At 43.4% G+C, this 19,956-nt stretch overlaps 1 protein-coding gene across 4 annotated transcripts; it reads right to left on the minus strand.

The window, feature by feature from the left end:
- Positions 1–4: 4 nt before the first annotated feature.
- ints1 (integrator complex subunit 1) lies at positions 5–19,228 on the minus strand. Of its 4 annotated transcripts, none has more exons than XM_085783848.1 (48): positions 19,113–19,228; positions 18,640–18,739; positions 18,091–18,381; positions 17,796–17,992; positions 17,035–17,172; positions 16,786–16,945; positions 16,579–16,684; positions 16,227–16,413; positions 15,257–15,402; positions 15,021–15,162; positions 14,723–14,899; positions 14,530–14,638; positions 14,316–14,436; positions 14,154–14,231; positions 13,266–13,423; positions 12,872–12,968; positions 12,697–12,788; positions 12,552–12,612; positions 12,253–12,450; positions 11,660–11,789; positions 11,281–11,460; positions 11,037–11,186; positions 10,768–10,947; positions 9,987–10,091; positions 9,714–9,881; positions 9,386–9,497; positions 9,143–9,301; positions 8,897–9,043; positions 8,700–8,798; positions 8,373–8,497; positions 7,957–8,211; positions 7,705–7,864; positions 7,481–7,612; positions 6,488–6,656; positions 5,768–5,891; positions 5,539–5,654; positions 5,321–5,408; positions 4,968–5,221; positions 3,373–3,502; positions 2,893–3,026; positions 2,584–2,776; positions 2,366–2,490; positions 2,141–2,250; positions 1,871–1,984; positions 1,700–1,770; positions 1,508–1,599; positions 1,259–1,368; positions 5–1,050 (listed from the first exon to the last, which is right to left on the minus strand). In XM_085783848.1, exons 2-48 carry the CDS (start codon positions 18,692–18,694, stop codon positions 935–937), a joined length of 6,561 nt encoding a protein of 2,186 aa, XP_085639974.1. In that variant the 5' UTR covers positions 18,695–18,739; positions 19,113–19,228; the 3' UTR covers positions 5–934. The 4 variants fall into 4 exon arrangements, with proteins under 4 accessions (XP_085639974.1, XP_085639973.1, XP_085639972.1 ...); XM_085783847.1 differs by having other exon boundaries at positions 7–1,050; positions 5,768–5,894; XM_085783846.1 differs by having other exon boundaries at positions 7–1,050; positions 9,978–10,091.
- Between the last annotated feature and the right edge of the window lie 728 nt (positions 19,229–19,956).

Genomic DNA, 19,956 nt, shown 5'->3' on the forward strand with positions numbered 1-19,956 from the left:
AAAGGTAATTTCCAAAAAAAAAATATTTTATTCAGTTCACACATCTAGGCAGCTCACAGATGGCGTTGTAGTAACAGCAAAGCATCATGACTTCAAAGCATTCACTCCTCTGTTGTTTAAGGACTGGACAGTGTTTGGGCTTCTTATGTTTAATAATTTGAAAGTGTTTGCCTTTCCTAGCAAAACTAAAACCAAACCATAAAACCAATATGATGGACCTGTTTTTGTTTTTAGATGTTTATTAAAAACACTCATATAAACAAACTGTTTTACTGTAACTATTATTTTAAACGACGGTATTACTATTATTCAAACTATAAAAATTGTAAATCCAAAACTACAATACAGTGCTATTTTCCAAATACACATTGAGATTTGTAATGTGAAACAATAAACTGGTAATTTAATAAGAAGAATGTAAAAAAAAATCTCCCTCTAATTGCAACCAAAACTATTATGTCACAATTTTCAATTACTGTATCAACTGTTGTAATGTGTAATATTTCTCCAATTTTGTAGATTATGTGTTGGCTCTATATAATAATGTTCAATTTTTTGTCTTTTGTCATTATTAGTTAATGTATTATTACATTATCAGTTGAAAATAATTTACATCCTTTACCCAGTAATAAATGCACTAATTGTGACTTTATTACAATGTCCAATTTCACAGTTTTAATTATTACATTTTCAAGTCATTTAGAGGGAGTTTTAATACATTCTTTGAGGAGAGTAAATTATTAGACTGGTAGCTACCAGCTCACTGGAGGATCCTTTAATCTGAACCACTGAAGAGCCACAGAGTTCGTTAATCTGCCATCATCAAATTAGAGCAACGTTTGAACTGAAGGCCATAAAAGAAATGATCTAGCCCTGGAATGAAGAGAGTGAATGACACTATTTCCAATCAGATGAGGAGTTGTGCGCTTTGTTGTTATGTCGTTGCTTCCATGTGAAGGACTTTCATCGATTCTGAGATCATTGAACTAGTGTCAATTTGTCCGTAGATTCCCACTAAAAACGCCTTGTGGAGTAAGATGTCTGCATGTTCTGGAGAGAGGAGGGGGAAAAAAAGGCACTTAACATCAGGCAGCTGTGAATGTGTGACTTCAGTTCTATGCTTCATTAAATCACATCTTTTTGCTGAAAAATACTGCACGGCACGCTCATATGACACATAATCCACGACAGTCACAGGAGTGACTGCGTCTTACAAGATCACTGTCAACGAGGATGTGGCTAAAGAGCTTCTTCTTACCCTGACAGAGCAGCACGTATTCTGGAAGATTCCTGAGAGCAGTCTGCACCACGTCGAAGTTGCCGCTGCCCATACAGTACATGAAAGTCGGCAGGAAGTCTGTTGCCAGGCTGCAGCACAGAAAACATTTACTGTAACTCTGAGGGAAAGCCAGAGGTATAGCCTACTTTGTCCCGTACTTTTCACAATTTACGCATTTCCTCACAGCTCCAGCATGATTCTGTTGGTTGTTTGTCTCTGTGAACTTACCAGGGGTTGTTCTGCATGCAGCGCAGGGCCAGGTTGAAGGCCATGTTCCGACACAGCTCCTCTGAGGAAACCATAAGTCTCTGCAGATCGTTCTACAAACAGCAACACAGGGAGGTGTTGAAGGATGTGTTACACACTGACTGGGAGTAAACTTGAACCCCTTTTTTTTGTGCCCTGTTGTTTATGACTCACAATGAAGTATTGGATGATCTCTGGGCTCCTCCTTGACTTATCATCCACCTCTGTCAACACTTCCAACACATCTGTAGCAGACAGGGAGGGAGGGAAAAAAAGATCTGAGCATTACTCACTATGATACAGGATTTATACATGTCACATTTCTGCAGCTGTATGTTTCGTTACCCTCAACGGCTTCGCCTCTCGACATCTTTTTCAGGTACATTGTCATGTCAGCCGCACTCAGTGAAACTGAGGCTGATATGTTGACGAGGGGCAGGGAACCCGTGGCCATGTCGTCTAGCAAAGAGAAAAAAAAAAGAAAATAGCTTAAGGTATGATGGATTCAAATATTGTAGTTTGTGAGAAGAGAGACTTTAGATTTTAAATAAAATGTAACTATCAGGTGATTACATGTATTTTAAATGCGGGCCACATAATGAAAACAGTGATTACCATCCCCGTCCTCTGCTGCGACCTCTGCTGAGGATCTTTTCACTGGCAAAGTGAGTCCGGCCAGAAGAGACTTCAGCTGGACCAGGTCTGGGTTTTCTGCACTCAGTCTCCTACAGAGGAGAATCAGCAAAACAAAATCTTGAATAAAAGCAACGTGACTTTTAATATGACAAAAAATAACGTGTATTTATTGCCCAGAGTGTATCTGTGCTACGATATACTGACTGTAAGATGTCGGAGTGCTTCTGTAGATAGGGGATGGCTGTCGCTGCATCGTGCGTTATGTACTTCTGTGTGAACTGCAGGAATTTGTTGATGACGAGTAACGGAAAACGGGTCCTCTGGAAGTTCTACAAGCAGAAAGACACACAGAAACCCCCGTGAGTCTAATCTCTCTGCCTTCAACCTTTAAGTGGAGATTTGAAAGTGTGTGAGCCGCCCACCTGAAGGACCTTCATGAAGGAGAGAAGGCAGTCTTGAAGCGCCCTCTGGTGGTCGCTGTGGAAGACCAGCGGCTGCAGCAGCTCCAGGATGGCGAGCACATTGCTGAAGAAGGTCATGTGGTTCTGCTGCCGAAACTCGTATATGTTCAGGTGAACGCGACCGTGGAGAAGACCTGCGATCATGGGCAGGTGTCTGACGGGCAAAGACAGGAGAGGTCAGCAGGTGGCAGGTTCTGCTACACGGTGGCAAGTCGAACAAGACTCGTACATGGACTGTTTCTTTCTTTTCTTTTAAAAATAAAAGTTCACCTGAGTAAGAGGACCGGATGTGACACAGCCAACTTCCTACAGGCGAGGTTAGCATCAGACACACGGCTCTCTGCAGACTTGGAGTCTCCGACGTCAGCGAGCAGAGTGACCAGGCGATGGACCAGGACATCAAGCTGAGAAATGGAAATGAATAATGTAATAATCAGTGTGGTGAATTCAAGGTTTCTCTTCTTAGAAAAAATAGTTATTTATGCATACAAAGAAAGATATCAAATCATATGTTCAGAGCTGAGAGACACACACCAGTTAAACAGCTGTGATCTTTGATCTTGTATACACACACAGACATCAGTTTTCACTCAGACGTATCCAAAGGTTTGTGACTAAAACAGAACAGATACTCCATATGAGGAGAACCTCTGGTTTAAGTGACACCTTGGTTTTATTTACATAAGGGATAAACAGAAGTCATGATGACACCATGGTCGTATGGAGTAAAGATCTGTAAGAAAAGCCCACCTTGCAGCTGCTGCCGTCTGCGGCCCCTCCGCTGCTGAAGGTGCCGTCGGGCAGGGTGACGTGCTGGATGACCTCGGGAAAATGCAGATAGATCTGCAGCAGCAAGTTCTGGCACCGCTTACTCATCGCGCTGTGAGACAAAACAAACACGAAAGGTGAGTACACTGTGCGCTCAAGCTTTAGCATGAGCCATTACCTACAGGAATATGCCATTCACTTTAGGGGAAATACATGTTATTATTGGCTTACGACAGTTCAGCTGTCCATCACAAAACCACAAGCTTCGTAGGTAAATCATCAGGACTGTAATCCCAGATGTTCTTGAGTTGTGGAACTTGAAGCTTTTTAATTGACGCCGACTGGTTGACCGGTTTTGTGCTGCCCTGAGAAGTTTGTCGCTTTACTCTTTAGAGGTACAAACATTACGATGTTCCCTGCTGGATTTTGGTGAAATTCACTTTCTCCATCCTCTTGCAACTGATTATCACCAGATCTGATATGAGATCACAGATTAGAGCGCGTGGTAATGAAGCACTCGTCTATTGTGTCTGTCTACGAGCGACAATAATTAATGTACATTAATACACATTCGGCACATGAATAGCATAATGTAATTCTGAGGTATTTGCCTTCAAGTCAGTGCAGTTTCATAAAATCCTCTTACTGGCTAAGGCTCTTGTCAGGCTCAAATGATGCGCTCTCTACTAACTGAAAAGTTTATTACAGCCATGCATTAGGCAAATCACAGCGACCTTGACCAAGAGTAAAGCAGTCCACTCCTCCGTGCTCAATAGTTGGTGTGTAATTGGAATAAACACCGGCTTATCTGACAGCGAGCTTTTCGCAAGAAGAATGCTTAACATACAATCAAGTGTTTATTCAACACAAGGCCAAAACCCTTTACTTTCAACATGTTTTTATCCTGCCATATTTTCACAAGCAACCATTTTACCAGACAGCTTAACTGTACTTAAAATACTGTAATTCGGAAGCTAATTTTGCTTGACCTTGGCCAAAGTTTCCTCATTAAAGTGGTTTAATAACCAGAGACATATTCATGAAAGGAGGGTTTGCCTCCACAAAGAGTTGCACCCTGATCTCTGACAGCTAAGTCAGAGCAGGAATTCACAACACAGGCAAGTTTAGAGCTTCAGCCTTAATCCTCTTGGCTTCATTATAATACACTGAGCTTTTAAAGAGATCACAGTACAGACGACTTCTGCTGGTTTTAATTTCACACCAATAGACCTAATTATCGAGTTTCCCCTGGTCCACAGCATTGTGGCTGACAGAGGAAGTCTGAAAAGTTCATCTGCACTGAGAGGGAAAATCTAGTGTGATTTACCCCAAGTTTATCTGCACACCATAACAGGGAAAAAAAATGACTTTCACTGTTTGGGCTAATTAGAAAGAACAATACAATGTGTCGAAAAGGGATGGGCTGGGCACTTTGGTGAACCTTACACAATACAAATATAATGAACATATGTGTCTTCAGATACAGAGGGAGGAGAGAGCAAAGAGTAAAGATTGGAGTGTAGAGGGTTACGTGTTAAACAATAAACAAGCTAGACGACATCTGAGTTACGCCCTACCTGTCCTCCCATTTCTTTGTGCAGTTGATGAGGTACTCTGAGACTTTCTTGATGTTTTCCAGATCTCCGCTGCAGTAGGAGTGAAGGAGGGGCAGCCTGGACTGGATGAGGGAGCAGGAGGCCTGGTCCACGCCGCTTTTGTCGCCATGTTGCGTCGAGTCATGGCCGTTGAGCTCCGACTCGGCCAGGATCAGGTCCACCAGGCTGATGAGCTCCTCCGAGCTGAGTCGCAGCACAAACTTCTCTGTTTTCTTCTGCATGAACCAAAAAGAAAAATGTATGAGTCATCAGCGGACCGGCAGGGAAAAAGCATCACATCTAGTGTCTGTGTGTGCGACTGTGTGGGATCTTACTTGAGGGATCTTCTGGTCACGTCCTTGCCAGATGCGTGGGATGTGGCTGCACGCCCACAGGAAATCCAGGGCTGATGATGGGTCCAGTCTGAAAAATGTTATGCAAAAAATTGAACAACAGCTCTCACTGTAAGAGACATCAATCTCAATGAAATCTCATTATGCACTGAATTACTAAAAAAAACACAATAAAAGTGTCTTAGATTTAAAAGATGTACTTGTAGTCTCGGCGCTTGCTGAGGAGAGCACTGATGCACTGGAGGAGGGTGGACCAGTTTGACTGATGTGTAAGTAAGGCCAAAAGATACGGCCTGTAGGCGGGGGTCCCTCGTGCCTGAAAATTGAGACACACCATGAAAGGATGCATCATTAATGCCAAATAAACATACATACGTCTTGGTGGAAAGACGAGAGACGTATAATGCCTGCTGGCAGTGCTTATCTTACCTTGTTGAGGGCAAACAGCAGTTTCTGTTGCAGGTCCGGACACACCGACGTGACCTCAGGGTCGAGATGCTCCAGCCAGTCGACAAGTAGCCCAGAGCTCAGACCTGACTTTGTCACCTCGGAGCTGCTGGCACAGATGAAAACTCAAAGGTTACTCTAACAGAGATGTGACTGCAGCTTCTAATCAGCTCCTGCAGCCTTAATAAAGACCTCAGGAAAAAAATAAATAATAATGTTGAATTCATCCAAGAGAGAAAAACGGAGGTACAGATTTTATGCGTTAAAACAGGCTGCAAATTGTTTCAGACAGCATTAACATGGCTTCTACAGCTAAAACAAGACTTTCCTACAAAACACAGGGTGTTCAAGACAAACGCAGTAAGTACACTGGCTCCATCTACATGCACCACATGAACCATGTGACAATGCACAACCTTTCGACACGTTGCAAAGCTGCAAAGTGAGCACAGAAAAGATTCTGTAAAGTATTCTGGGGATTTTCACACCATTCGAATCTGTACAGCCAATGTAAAGCTGCAAAACCAATTAAACCTCCACAAGCCGAATCCAATAGGAGTTTACGAGTGCAGGGCGTCAGACAGCGGACACAGTTTTTTTTTTGCTATTTCTGTCACAGGCAGCCGTGTTTGTCATTTAGTCCTGTCAAATATAAATGTTTCTCTGCATGACTTGAGAGGGAAATAGAATTGCGGCGCTCACTTGTTAGAATCCACTTCCTTTTTCACAGCTCGCTCCTCGCTTTCCTGGAGCAGCAGGGAAATCACCATGGCAACAGGGCCAGCTGTCCCATTCTGTGTACCCACAGTCATCAACAGAGACAGTAGCTCCTCCAAATACGGCGACTTCACCTCCATCAGCCCCTGTAGCACTGAGAAATGAAAACAAAAGTGTTTGTAGTAGATCTGCATCCACAGCAACAGAAGCTGTCATGATTCAGAAGCAGCCAAATGTTTTGACAATAATACGCTGTATTATACAAGTTTGTCAATAGATTGTTGGAGCTTGATCAGTGATCATGTATTGACCAAGTCACACAGTTTCTATTTCAAAATCCTGCTGCTGTTCTCGCCACCTTGTCTGTGTGCCGGCGACAACCAGAACCAGATATCACATACTTTTATTACACAGTTTTCAGGTTGTCCGTCCGATTCTTGTGGACACACAATATCTCAGTAACACATGATGGAACTTCTTAGAATTTGGCACTAACTTGTATTTAAGAGTGAACTGATTAGATTGTGGTGGTCAAGAGTCAAAGGTCAAGGTCACCGTGAACATACAAAACAAGATCGTGGCCTTGTGAACTTAATATCTCAAGAACAACTGAAGGGAATTAGTTCCCATTTATAAATGTCCATGTGGACTCCAGGACCAGCTGAACAGACCTTTCAGTGGTCAAAGGTTTTTAGCCCTAACCCAAGACCTCTTACAATAACTGTGACAATTTTGTCTTTTTTTAACAACCTGTGGGAGGATTTTTATTTTTAGGTGGGGAAATTATACTACTCAAAACTCATTATAACAAAATTTGCAATTGTGTGAAAAGTTTGGTATTTTAATTCAGGTAAATATTTAATAAATGAACTCTCTGTAAATCAGCTTTTCTACCGACTCATCTTGAAACAAACACTGGAGGCATCAGTCAAACAAATACTATGCTTATTCACATCCACACAATAACACCATTAATACCTTTGCCGATGAGCTCTGCTTCTGCATTACATCTTTCACCAGCTTTCAGCATTGCAATGATGGCTCTGAGTGGCACCTCGGTGTCCGTGCGATAGGCCAGAGCCTCGGCCAGGTGGAGGAAACCCGTCCGCACTGCGGGGAAAAACACAACCGTCACTCATTGCTGTGAAATGTGAAATGGATGAACCTGCCTGTGAGGGGATAACAACAGCAGAGGAGCTCACCATCACTGAGTCTGTGTTTGTGAGAGTTCTGCCCAGCGAAGGATCTGAGCAGAGTCTTGAGCGGTCCTGCCTCCACTGTCGGGTTGTCTAACCAGATTAACATCTCAACAATGACCTTGAGGAAAAGTGAGGAGAACGTAATGTCCTGGGACACGAGACGCTGCGAAGAAGGAAAACACATAAAGAAAAATATTAAAACTTGGCGTCGGGTGAATTTGAACATATAAAGCAGTGATTGTCAGTGAGTGTTACCTGGTAGAGGTGGAGTTGGCGCATGAGAGGACAGGAGAGGGCGTGGCTGCGGTGCATTGCCATGACAATAGGCCCTGCGTGGGCAGAGGAGATCAGGGCAGCGATGGCCTGCAGGAGACAGAAGGCCAACCCGCCCTGCTGAACTTGGCCCTGTTTGGCCCGCATCAGTTCTTTAGCCAGGGCTTGCTGCAGGGCCAGGGAGAGCTGGCTGGGAGGAGGGCCGTGCCAGCGAGGGTCCACCTTTAAAGGGAATATCTGTCGAGGTAAAGAAAAACAGAATCAGGTCACTTTGAGTCAGTGGCAGTGATGGTTTGAAATACATGAAGCTGGGAGAGTTTGTTTAACCCTGTGTTACCTCATGAGGAAAATATATACACCACAAGATATGAGAAACGACCTAACAGGTTTATTCCTACCTGAAGCAACATGCCGGTGAGATCGTCATCAGGCCCGACCGCAGGAAGCTGACTGGCTGCTCTCATCTTCACAGAGCTGTGGGGCGCTTCCACGGTAACTTTGGCCTTACTTGAGTCAGCAGAGTCTGTCAAGAGGGATGTAAATCAGGACATAAATAACAATTCAGAACTTTTACATTCATCCCATGTAGTTTTTCATCAGCCACTTAGATTAAATCCACTGACATGTTTTGTTATCGAGTATAAAGATCAATCAAAGTATTTAAGATATGGTTATTATCGTTATTTAATGAAACCAACTGGATGGTGGAAGATGGAGTAACTGACCTCTGCGCGGAGGAAGAGAGGTGCTCAGTAATGAATGGAAAGTGTGCCCCCCGGTGGCACCTCGCTCATGCTGCACCTCCACCAGGTGGGCCATGTAGTCTATGACACAGGAAATATAAAGTCATAAAAGATCAACTACAAATCTCAACATCTTAACATTTCAATGGGAGAACATTTGCAGAAGACTCCTGTCTTACGTTTGTCCATGATGTTCTGCTCCAGCGTCTGTGGATCGTGGGAAACGGCCTGATCCAGGTACTGCAGCAGTTTACTCATGCTGGACACAGGGATGCCAAAGGACTGAACGAACAGCAGCAGCTGCGTAGGCTCCAGGTCTTGCAAAGCTGAGGGGAACATGTTCATCCATCCATTAAAAGGTAAAAAAAAAAAAACACTTGTTCACTTGCATACCCGTTTTTGTGGACTATATATAAAAGTTGTACCTGCATCGACCAGTCGAGCGACCTCTGAGCGGATCATCCTCAGTTTCAACCAGTCGGGCAGCAGGAGAGCCTCCTCTGAGGTGTCAACCAGGAAGGCAGTGGGGAGGGGTTTCTTGTCAGGGAACCAAATGTCCAACAGAGCGTAGAAATCACTCTCTCCTGTAGATATTATATTATATTTAATGGTGAGAATGTTCTTTCACAGTGAAAACACTGAACTGTAACATGAACAGCACTGACTACCTTTAGGTGGTCCCAGAGTGAGCAGGATAACCATGGCATGAACTACAAGGATGTGCATCGTAGCAGTCTCTCCTGTCGTCCACCGCAGAAACACCTGGTCCTGAGACTCCGACTGAAAAACACAAAAAGGCACAAATTACGATATAAACCTGTCCTCTTCCTAATAGTTCCCCAGTAAATGTCAACACAAACCAGACAGGGATTAATCTGCAGCTGTAGATGAACTTGCTGCTGGTCAGGTCACCTGTCCCGTAAGTCTGCACTTATCTATAATCGCAACAATATTGTGAGGGGCAAACAAAAACATAGTTTAGCCAGCAGTGCTCACCCAGCTGTATAAGTCCTCCCCTTCTTTGGTCTTCCTCATCCTCTTGATATAAGCGGAGAAGATGGTGAGGAAAGCGGAGAGCACGGCATCGGACTCGGGCCTGGTGGAGTGTTTGGAGAACAGGCTGTTCATGATGGTGGAGCGTTCGACGATCAGCCGGGCGACGTCCTGCAGAGAGCAGCGTTAGGTTCATGTTAGCACTGCTGCGTGGACAACTAAACCGGATAAGGAAAATCATATCATGTTGAAACTTAAGCAACTCGCCGTGATTACCAGAGCCAGGTCATTGTGAGAAGCCTGCTCCTCCACTGGTGCATGCTGGGATAGGTAGATGAGATAGGCGCTGATCGTCTGGGGATCCGTCTCCATGTGGATGGCCTTCGGGAAGAGAAAGACACTTGAGAACCATTCAATCACATTAAAGGGATAGTTCAACATTTTGGCAAATTGGCCCATTGCCATAATCCCTATAGTCATACTAGTGAGTACATAATAGTGTAAGCTATTTTTACAACGGTGGAGCAGAGCCGCGAGCTGCTCAAAGCTACTCTATGGAGGCTAATGGCATTTCTTGATTTCCCTCATCAAACTCATCAAATACACAAGATAATAACGGAACGTTACAAGACAGAGTTATTTTAGAGGCAAATTCAGAGACTGTTGGCTGAAAAACTGCCCCCAACGACGGGAAAGTGCATCAGTTTTGCATGAATTTACCTCGAAAACAACTTGTGTCTCGTAACATTCCGTTATTATCTCATAGCGTGGTGAATGTGCAGGCCACCAGAGCATTTTGGAGTTGTTGGATTGTGTATTTGATGAGTTTGATGAGGGAAACCAAGAAATCCCATTAGCCTCCGTAGCGTAGCTGCTCCGCCGTTCTAAAAACAGCTTGCACCGACAATTAAAGGTAATGAACCTACTCCTAAAACTATAGGGATTATGGCATTGGGCCAATTTGCCAAAATGTTGAACTATCCCTTTAAATCACTTCAACAGTATAGTTAATTTAATTTCCAGTTATGTACACGACAGGGTTGAGTGAGACATCGACCTGTTGCAGTGCGGTGGACGTCATCCCCCTGACGCTGTCAAACAAAGGCAGCTTTGGGAGGTCCTGCAGCAGCCACTGGTATCCTGGCAACAGCTCAGCGTCAGCAGAGTCCTCCTCCATGGGCTGATCTCGCTCATCTCCATCCTTCAAGCCTCCTTCGGTCAGCACCAGTGACAAACCCTGTACACACATACAGTATATAATGTCTACAGGATCCCTCTTTAATACTAGTAAAGATTATTTGATGTTTCCTGCTTCCAGGACATTACCTTCATGGCTAGGACTCTCGATGCCACCTGAGAGGAGCTGAGGCGACGCAGGAAATAATCCAGAACTTCACATGTCGTCTGTTCGTCGGCTTTAGGACCCAACAAAAGATCCTGGAGTCGTCCAAGTAGCTGCCTCTGCTTTTGCTGTCTCTATCAGGAAGAGACAGAATAAAAATCCAGGATGGTTAGTGCAAGTATAAATTTAGCACATTGCCGATAAGAAGGTTTAATATAGTCATCATACTTGTCTCTTCTTGGCCCTCTGCTCTTTGCTCTCCCCCTCTTCGTCATCCTCTATTGGCAGAGAGTCATCTGCTGCATCATGCAGAAGGAATTCACACAGGCACTGCACTGGAAGCACGTCCAGGGAGCCCTCACTGGACTGAACTAAGTCAGCCAACCATGGCATGGACTGAGAGGAAGCCTGTGAAGGATTGAAAACACACTTTGCTCACATGACCTCTAGTAAACGGCAGGTTTACATGATGTATCATTTGCCCTCTGGGAAAAAAGCTTTAACCGCAAACACACATTTACTACACGAGTATGTATGAGTCAACAAGCGTGCGCCCCCCGACTTATCCATTACTTCCACTTCAGCTTTGATGTGGGTCGGCCATTACCTGTCTCTGAATGATGTTGAGGAGGAAGTCTGGGTTGCGGCTGCGGCACAGGAGGTGGCCCAGACGCAGAGACTGGTTGAGGGTTTTGACTTGCTCCTGCACCTGTGGTGGAGGTCGACGAGGAGGACCCCTGAGCACAGACAGAAACAATTAATCCCTGCTCCAGTGACACAACTGTATCAACCCTTTAACCTCTGAGACAATAAACTCAAGGATTTAAATCTAATGAACATGAATAAGATTAATTCTGAACCTTTAAATTCATACCTTGAGTCATTTTTTTTTTATTACGTGACTGTGTAACTGAGGTCTTTATTAGAGATAACATTTTTATCACATGGTGCATAATAAAAACTTTACATTGTCTTTTGTCTTGCAAAATGTTGTGCAGGATTTAAGATGCAATCGTTTTATGACTTGCCATGATTTAAAGTGGAATATCTGACACTGATGGGATCATTATGTACTGTTTAAAGCTTTAAAATGCAGAGAGCTGATGAGAAATACAAAGACATTACAAAATTTTTAGGTTGATGATCAGCAGAAACCAATCGTGCCATGAAGCTCTACTGTTAACAGAGCACATGTCTTACTGTGGATCCAGACTGGTGAGCTGAGACAGCAGCAGACTGTTGCTCTCTGTGATGGTCTGCTTGGTGGAGGCTGCTGCCAGGTGGCTCTCGAAGGCCAGGATCTCTTGTTTCTCTCGCTGGGAGATCTGCAGCTCCCTGTTGATCATCTCTGTCTTTGTGTCCTCGTCGGCGACGGTGCAGGGAGGATAGCTGTAGTTACTGCAAACAGAGATGTGTGTGTCAGCTCAGGATCATCATCATCATCATCATCATCAATCAGCTTCACATCACTCAGCTTTAAATGATGAACTTTCACCTACTTTGTCATAACCATCTCCATGAGCATTTTCAGTGTCGGATATCCGTCCCAGGCAGCCAGGCCTGCAGAAATTAAGAATTAATTTAAAAAGTACAAATAAAAAATAACTAATCCATGTATGAATGTATGAATAAATTTGCTCATACCTATCCTCTGTGGATTAAACGCAGCCACCACAAGTAACAGCAGCCACGCCTTCCAATAGAGCGTGGATATGGCCAAATTTGGTGGCTGGTACCTTTAAACATTAGGAGTCATTTGTTATTATAGTCTGTAAACTGTGCGACCTCTAAGTGTTTTTTAAAAGCCGGTGTTACGCACCCCGCTGGCAGCTGAATGTTCTCCGGGTGGTGGTATGTACACAGATTCAGCACAGCATCAATGAGTTGGATCCTCTCCACCCTCAGGACCTCCAGATCTGCTTAACAAGGAACAGTCAGTCAGCACCTTGGCTTCACACTGCCAAGAAGGATGGCAGCAATAATTCAAACAAATAGGATTAAAAACGCATTTCCCTTTGTTCATGCTTTTTCCTAAAATTATTTTTCTGACTCGAGAGGATAAGATGGGACGGAGGAGATGCCCCTCAAATGTGGCTGCTCTTTAAATTGAAGCACATGTGTTTACCAAATGTCCAAACATTCCTCCGAAGAGTAATACACAAAGGTTTAACTGTGATCGTAAACGGTTACAGACTAAGTGGACCTTCACACACCATCCGACTGAACTCCCGCGGCCCTCTTCACCAGGTGATCCGCCAGCTCCATGGCGTCGGCCGGGCCCAGGGGCAAGTCGCGTGACAGGCCGATCACCAGGATGCGCATCAGCGTGTCCTCCAGCAGTGGCACCTCGGAGCAGAGACGGAGGAAGAAACTGAGGGAAGATTAAAAAAAACATCATCAGCTTAACCGGTTCTTTCTCTTTCTTCACTTTCAGAACTGTTTTTTATTGCCAAGAGCAGTAAAGGTCAGTTAATAGCACGAGGAACTTGTCTTGGTGTCAGGTGCAAACATAAAAGTACCAAAAATAGAATAGAACAATAAAATAAAATAAAATAGAATGAATTAAAATATTCTAGTGCAAAAGATATGCATATACTATATACAAAAAGGAAATATGCATACCGTATACTATATAAAAGAATAGAATAAAGACATATACAAATACTACTAAATAAGTTATTGTGCAAAATGTTGTAGTGCCGAGTGACTGGGTGGGTTATTTAGGGGTAACTGGGGCATTGTTCAATAGGCTGACTGCATACATTCCCATATTAACACAGACACAAACACAGACTATTATGACAAAAACTATTCACTGTAATGTTATCATCATTATTATTATTATCATTATTTATATTATTTTTAATTTTTGTTAATGTCGTTGTCTTGTTTGATTATTGTCTGGTTCTGTTGCCCCTTTTGTTTCTATTGACCTGTGTCATGTGTTGTCCGTTCATCTTGCACAATAAAAATAAATATATACATTAAAAAAATCAAATAAAAAATCAAAATCTATTCAATTGAGTTCTCAACCCCCTAAAAAAACATCATCAGCTTGGTTGAAGTAACTTTTTAATAGAAAAAGAAGCTGCTGGACTCACTTCCTGTCGCTCTCTGGAGGCCAGTTGTCCCACTTGTAGTAGGTCTCAGGTTGCTCTGTGAAAAGCACTTTGTGAAGGCTGCGGAGAGAGATGAGAGGGACGATTATAAATTATGCTGAACATAGATGAAAACATGACTTTACAAACTCTCCAGATACCGACCAGTGAACGTAGTCTTTGGCACCAACTTTGCTGATGGTGGGAACCACGGTGTGGAGCCACCACACAGCGTCCCTCTGTATGGAGGCGATCTGATTCTGGAACGACCTCAGGACCTCCAGATCTGAAACAAACCAAAGACAACGTGTTAAACAAAGAGCTTATAATGTTTTCTCTGATGATAAATATGCCATTTGATCAAATACACAGTGCTCACTCTTCTTCTCTCCTTTGTCCCAGGCGATGCCGGCTTCTTTGACCTGAGCAGTGATGCCCAGCATCATGGAGACGGTCAGTAAATCTGTCACTTGGATAACAAAACGCTCCTGCAGGGGGGGAGAAGAGGATAAACAGCTCAGGATCAAGTGTAAACACGTGACGAATTACAGTTAAAGTTCACATCCACTTACTTTGAACTCCATGTCTACGTAGCTGGATTCTTTCCTCTCCTGCATTAAGCCAAAGCAGAAGGACTGGAAGTTGATCTCATGCTTGGTTTGTTTGATGATCTCTCTCAGCAGAGCTCGGGAGGCGCGGAGATAATCGTCCTTATTGGTCAGGAGGTCCTGGAACACCATCGCCAAGAACTACAGCAGCAAAGGACAAACAGAAGGATTCAAACTCAGAATTAAAATGAAAACAGATCCTTATGATGACAACAACAACAATAACATAGTTTCTGTTTTTAAAAAAATCCTTCAGTTCCACCTTTGGAGCCTGTTCTGGGCTGTGCTGGAGCACTGTATGCAGGACTTGCATGTTGTTGGGATTCCTGGCATTGGACAGCTCATTGAAGATCACCAGCTTCACCATGGTGGCCAGATTGTCTCTGTGTGCGTTCAGCAGCTCCCTGGAGAGTCACAATCAACAGCACCAGTTATAGAGTGAGTCACTCCCACAGCGTAGTAATACAACAGGAAGTGAGACAGAATGAGCCTCCACACCTGACACACAGCATGTAGTGGTTGAGGAGGACTTTGGGTTTGAGCCGGATCTTGATGAGGTTGGAGATCACCTCCATGTCGTCCGCTCCGTGCGTGTTGCAGTTCATACACAGAGACATGAGGAGGTCCTGGGCCGGTCGGGTCAGCTGCAACATGACAAGACAGTGAGTTGATACTCAATTCAATACAAATGGGGTTCATTATAAGATTACACTGTTTTTTTATGGGCTATGTTTAACACACAGTTAAAAAATATTGTGATAATTTATCTGTCTCAATACTGTTACAAGTGCAAAATTTCTTAATCTGATTAAAAACTTGAGCGATTGGAAAACCCGAATCCACTGTTTATATGGGCGCACAATCAAATAATCCAATCATGACGTGCATATACATGCACCAAGCTTTATTCAGAATAGCAGCATTTTGACAAAAAATAAACTCATGAAATACACACAACTTGTCCATGAGAGCGTTTTGGAGTTGTTGGATTGTGTATTTGATAAGTTTGATGAGGGAAACCAAGAAATCCCATGATGAGCCTCCGTAGCGCTGCGTAGCTCTGAGCAGCTTGCGGCTCTGCTCCGCTGTTCTAGAAATAGCTTGCACCGACAATTAAAGGTAACAAATCTACTGCTATGACTATAGGGATTATGGCAATGGGCCAGTTGTGCTTCGCCCCCGCCATGTTCATGTCAGGTTAGTTTTGCCCCAAACAGAAAGTCACGATCGGAATAAGTGTGTACGGTGTGCAGTGGTTCGGAATAAGGATCGGCATAAACCACCCCTCTCGATCGGAGCACAGTTTCTTTCCGACTGAGCCGAATCAGATCAGAATCTTCCAATTAACGTGTTTACATGAAGCATTTTTATTCTGATCAGCCCTTTATTCCGAATATTTGTGTCCATGTAAACACAGCTTATCACTACTGTGAAATACACTGTAGCTGATGTTAGTTGGACTTCTTACCTTGGGGTTCTGCAGCCACATCTCCAGCCTCTGCACAGCCATGAGTCGAGCCTCTTTGTAGCCGCACGTGGCCGTGAGCAGACGCAGCAGGTTTCTGGACACGTTGTCCATCGGCTGTCTGCGGTTCAACTGATCCCTGAGGACGTCCAGCACATAGTCCTCCACACTCTCTGCCAGTTCCTCATACCTACAGAAGCCCAGAGGGTGAGGACAAAGGATAATAGATAATTTAACAATCATGATGCAAAATAAAAGATTCAAAAGTTGGATCTAAAACATGACAGATTCAAGTGATATCTTTTGGGACGGTGCATTGCAGCATCCCTCACATCAACGTGGGTAGTTTTCATACCTTGGCATCACCTGCCCCTCGTCCTCTGGGCTCAGTTTCTCCTCCGCTATAAGCAATTCAGTCTGGCTGTCATCCTCATCAGGGGTGGAAGGGTGGGGGCTGCTACCTGAAAGACCCCAAAGCACCATAACAAATAAGCACTTGTTTTCTGCGTCAGCGATTCCAACCCCCCAAAGGCCCCGACTGTGAGTTCTGGATGTACTGCACCTGCACTGAGATCTCCTCCAGAGCGGCCGGTGTCGGCCTGCAGCAGCATACTCTTCGGAGGCATCTTTGTGCCAAATGCGGTTTGGATGTTATCAACAAAATTCTTACAGTGTGAACTGTCAACCCAGATCCTCTCCCCCAGCGAGTCCTCGATGTACACCTGCAAATACGTTTTAGATTGGAAGAGCGTCCATGCATGACTAGGATGGACAGGATGGAATCAATACAATTAACTTGACTGCTTCTCACTTTAACAAAAATCTCTGGCCAGTTCTCATCTTCCTCGTAGGCGGCCATCAGCAGATTGCAGGCGAGCACGGACACCAGGCTGTTCCCCTTGGCTTTAAAGTTGATGGAAGCATCTCGACGCAGGAGGCTGCACAAGGCCTGGTGACCAGAACAGAAGTGAGTAAGTGAGTGTCAAAGTCACATCATAACTTCTGTGAGGTGTAAGTAAGAAAAATATATATGATCAGCAGATTTATTTTGCAGTTTTACAATGAATCATTTCTGAGATGATTATTTATATAAAGTATTTACATGATTACTTTCATAATCCTGTTCACTTATATTTTAAGAACAATTTATACCTAAGTTACAATAGAGGCACAAATGTCTGAGGGATAACACATTAAATCATTTTAATAAGCCGTGTCATTTATATAAATACTTATTTTTGTTGTTCATCTCATCTCATTGTGATTAATGTATGTGTATTTATGTGTGTGTGCATGAACATTATTATATGTTATATATTTTTATTGCTATTTTATAACTTATTATAGTCTACTCTATATTGAATTAACATAGGGAGAAGGGGTAGGATTTAGTAAGCTTTGGCTTCTTCCCACTCCTTTTGAACATAAATAAGTGTTAAGTCTTGTTGTCTTGTATTTATTGTTGTTTGTTTGTTTTTATTTTATTCTTCTTTTATTCTGTGTTTTAAATAAACTTTCATTCATTCATTTTTCCGTGGTTAAACATAAACATTACACTATGAGAAGTCTCACCTCAATAATTCCTTCAGTAGCGAAAACGTTGGGCTTGATCTTGGCCAGGAACATGAGACTCAGATACAACGTGATGTCAGGTTTGGCTCGGTTCAACTTCAGTTGTTTCACCGCTCCACAGAGCAGTCCCTCGATGCGGTCGTCATTTCCTTCAGACTCTGCAGCCTCAATCTCGTCCAGCAACACGGCTGGTGACACTACAATAAAAAAGATAAAGAAAAAGGTTTGTGGCCATTTCTAGGTGATGTATTTTGTGCTATATTTTCCATCAGATCAAACACAGCCACTGCTTTACCTTCAATAGGTACCACTGAAGGCTCCTTTATAGAGGGCGATATTGCCCTCTTGTCCACAGCTGCTACATCAGCGAGTCTTCCCAGGGCGCTGACCGGGGGAGTGGTGGATAGTTTGGGACGCTTGGCGAGGCTGGACAGCCCCGATGAGGAGGGCAGAGCGGAGGAGGTCTCTCTCTTACGGTCGGCTGGTAAACCCGTGGATGCTGGTTTCAGGAGCACAGCGGGGGCTTTGGGCTCTGAACCCTGGCTTTTAGATCCAAGGGCTATGAAATCCCCTGGTGGTGGGTGACCTGGGAAGAGCAACACATCACTGTAAGTTGTGGCAATAGAGAGTCGAGAGTCAGAGTCAGTTTATTTGCCATTTATGGAAAGAAACCACATTGGAAAAGGGTTTGCGAGAGCTCAAACAGGAACACTTAAGACAATAGGACAATAGACAACCAATAAACAGATAAATAGATACAATAGATAAAATAAAAATGGACAATAGCAATCAATATATCCTGAAACACAAACAGACCAACAACAACACCAAGCTGACAGCATACCTGAAGGTTTGGCAGCACTGGGGCGCCTGAGAGTTGTAGGTTTTGGACGATTCATCTTGTCAGAGTCACAGCAGGTTCATAACCTAGTTTATATTGATCTCTGTGTGCAGGACACAAACAGAAAAAAAAACAGGAATAAGGAAGCATGAAAACATTTGTTTACTAGCTAAGTTAAGTTAGCAGCTAGCATCAACTGGCTAATCGCAGTCAACCAATCACAAAAACGTCTCATTTAACCTTAGCATTACAAGTGAAACACAGAAAAAAGTTGTATTCAGTCTCAACTCACAGCCAGTAATGTTGCAATATGCTTTTATCTACAGCTGTAATTCATAACAACGATATGAGCCATGACTGTAGCTGTTAGCATCTTCAAGTTAGCCTACATGTATCAAAACACCGGCAGCTGGCCAGCTTTAGTTTAGCAGCTCGTAAATTGTACATTTGAATAAAGTTAAAGGAAGGAAGCTCACTTGTTTACAGGTGGTCATACAACGGATTGTTGTAAACGTGAACGCAGCACTTGGAATAAAATGTAACGCAAATGCATCCCAAGGCTCAACAGACAGACTCAGCCATTGAAGCGTCGCCCTCTACTTCTTCGTCTTGTTCGCTGAATTGAACGCAACGAGCATATCGCCACCTAGTGCAAGGAAGCCACGGCACGGTTTTATTTTGAAATACCTACCGGAAGCACCTCACCTGTTGCTCTAGCTAACTTCACCGAGAGACAAATAGTGTAACAATGGCACCGTCCATCACTGGAGAAACGATAGCGTGATAGTTTATGTTCCTGTGGTTGGGGGAAAAATTCGCATATATAATTGTTTTTAATTGTGTAAAGTAAAAGTAAAAGTTTGCCTTTAGGATTTGGCTGGTTTTAACCGTTTTAACGTGAATATACGGTGTAATTGTGGGTCATGGCCACCAGGGGGCAGCACATACAAGTCTATGTAAAGTAAGGCACGAGTTCTTTACAATGCCCCCTGGTGGTCACAGTGGGTAACTACATAGTGGTGTCAAGTTAAACAATGTGACAAGGCGCATTTCCGGTCAGCAATTTCAAAGTAAAACTTCCAAAACAGAGACGTAATTATAATACATCCATGAATTACGCACCGTGACTTCAAAGTTGTTGTTTGTTCTTCTTTTACATTGCAGTAAGGAAAAAAGGCAGGCTTGAAAAAAATCGAATAAAAATGACTGCAATATACGCTAATAGGTTAATGCATTTAAACAAAATTAACCATAACATGTTATAATAGGTTTCTTGTATTCAGACTTAATCATGAATAAACCAGTTGAAGGAAGAAAATA

This window comes from Trachurus japonicus, chromosome 8, assembly GCF_045865225.1.
Source record: "Trachurus japonicus isolate A0001 chromosome 8, Traja_1.0".
NCBI lineage: Eukaryota > Metazoa > Chordata > Actinopteri > Carangiformes > Carangidae > Trachurus > Trachurus japonicus.

Bases quoted from the DNA above. Each gene is read 5' to 3' on its own strand.
- ints1 (XM_085783845.1), bottom strand. From the start codon at position 18,694: ATGAATCGTCCAAAACCTACAACTCTCAGGCGCCCCAGTGCTGCCAAA. The intron at 10,948-11,036 runs GTAATGTCCTGG...ATGTGTGTACAG, and splicing joins CGAGAGTCCTAGCCATGAAG to GGTTTGTCACTGGTGCTGAC. The intron at 1,985-2,140 runs GTAATCACTGTT...TCTCTTTGCTAG, and splicing joins CGCAGCAGAGGACGGGGATG to ACGACATGGCCACGGGTTCC.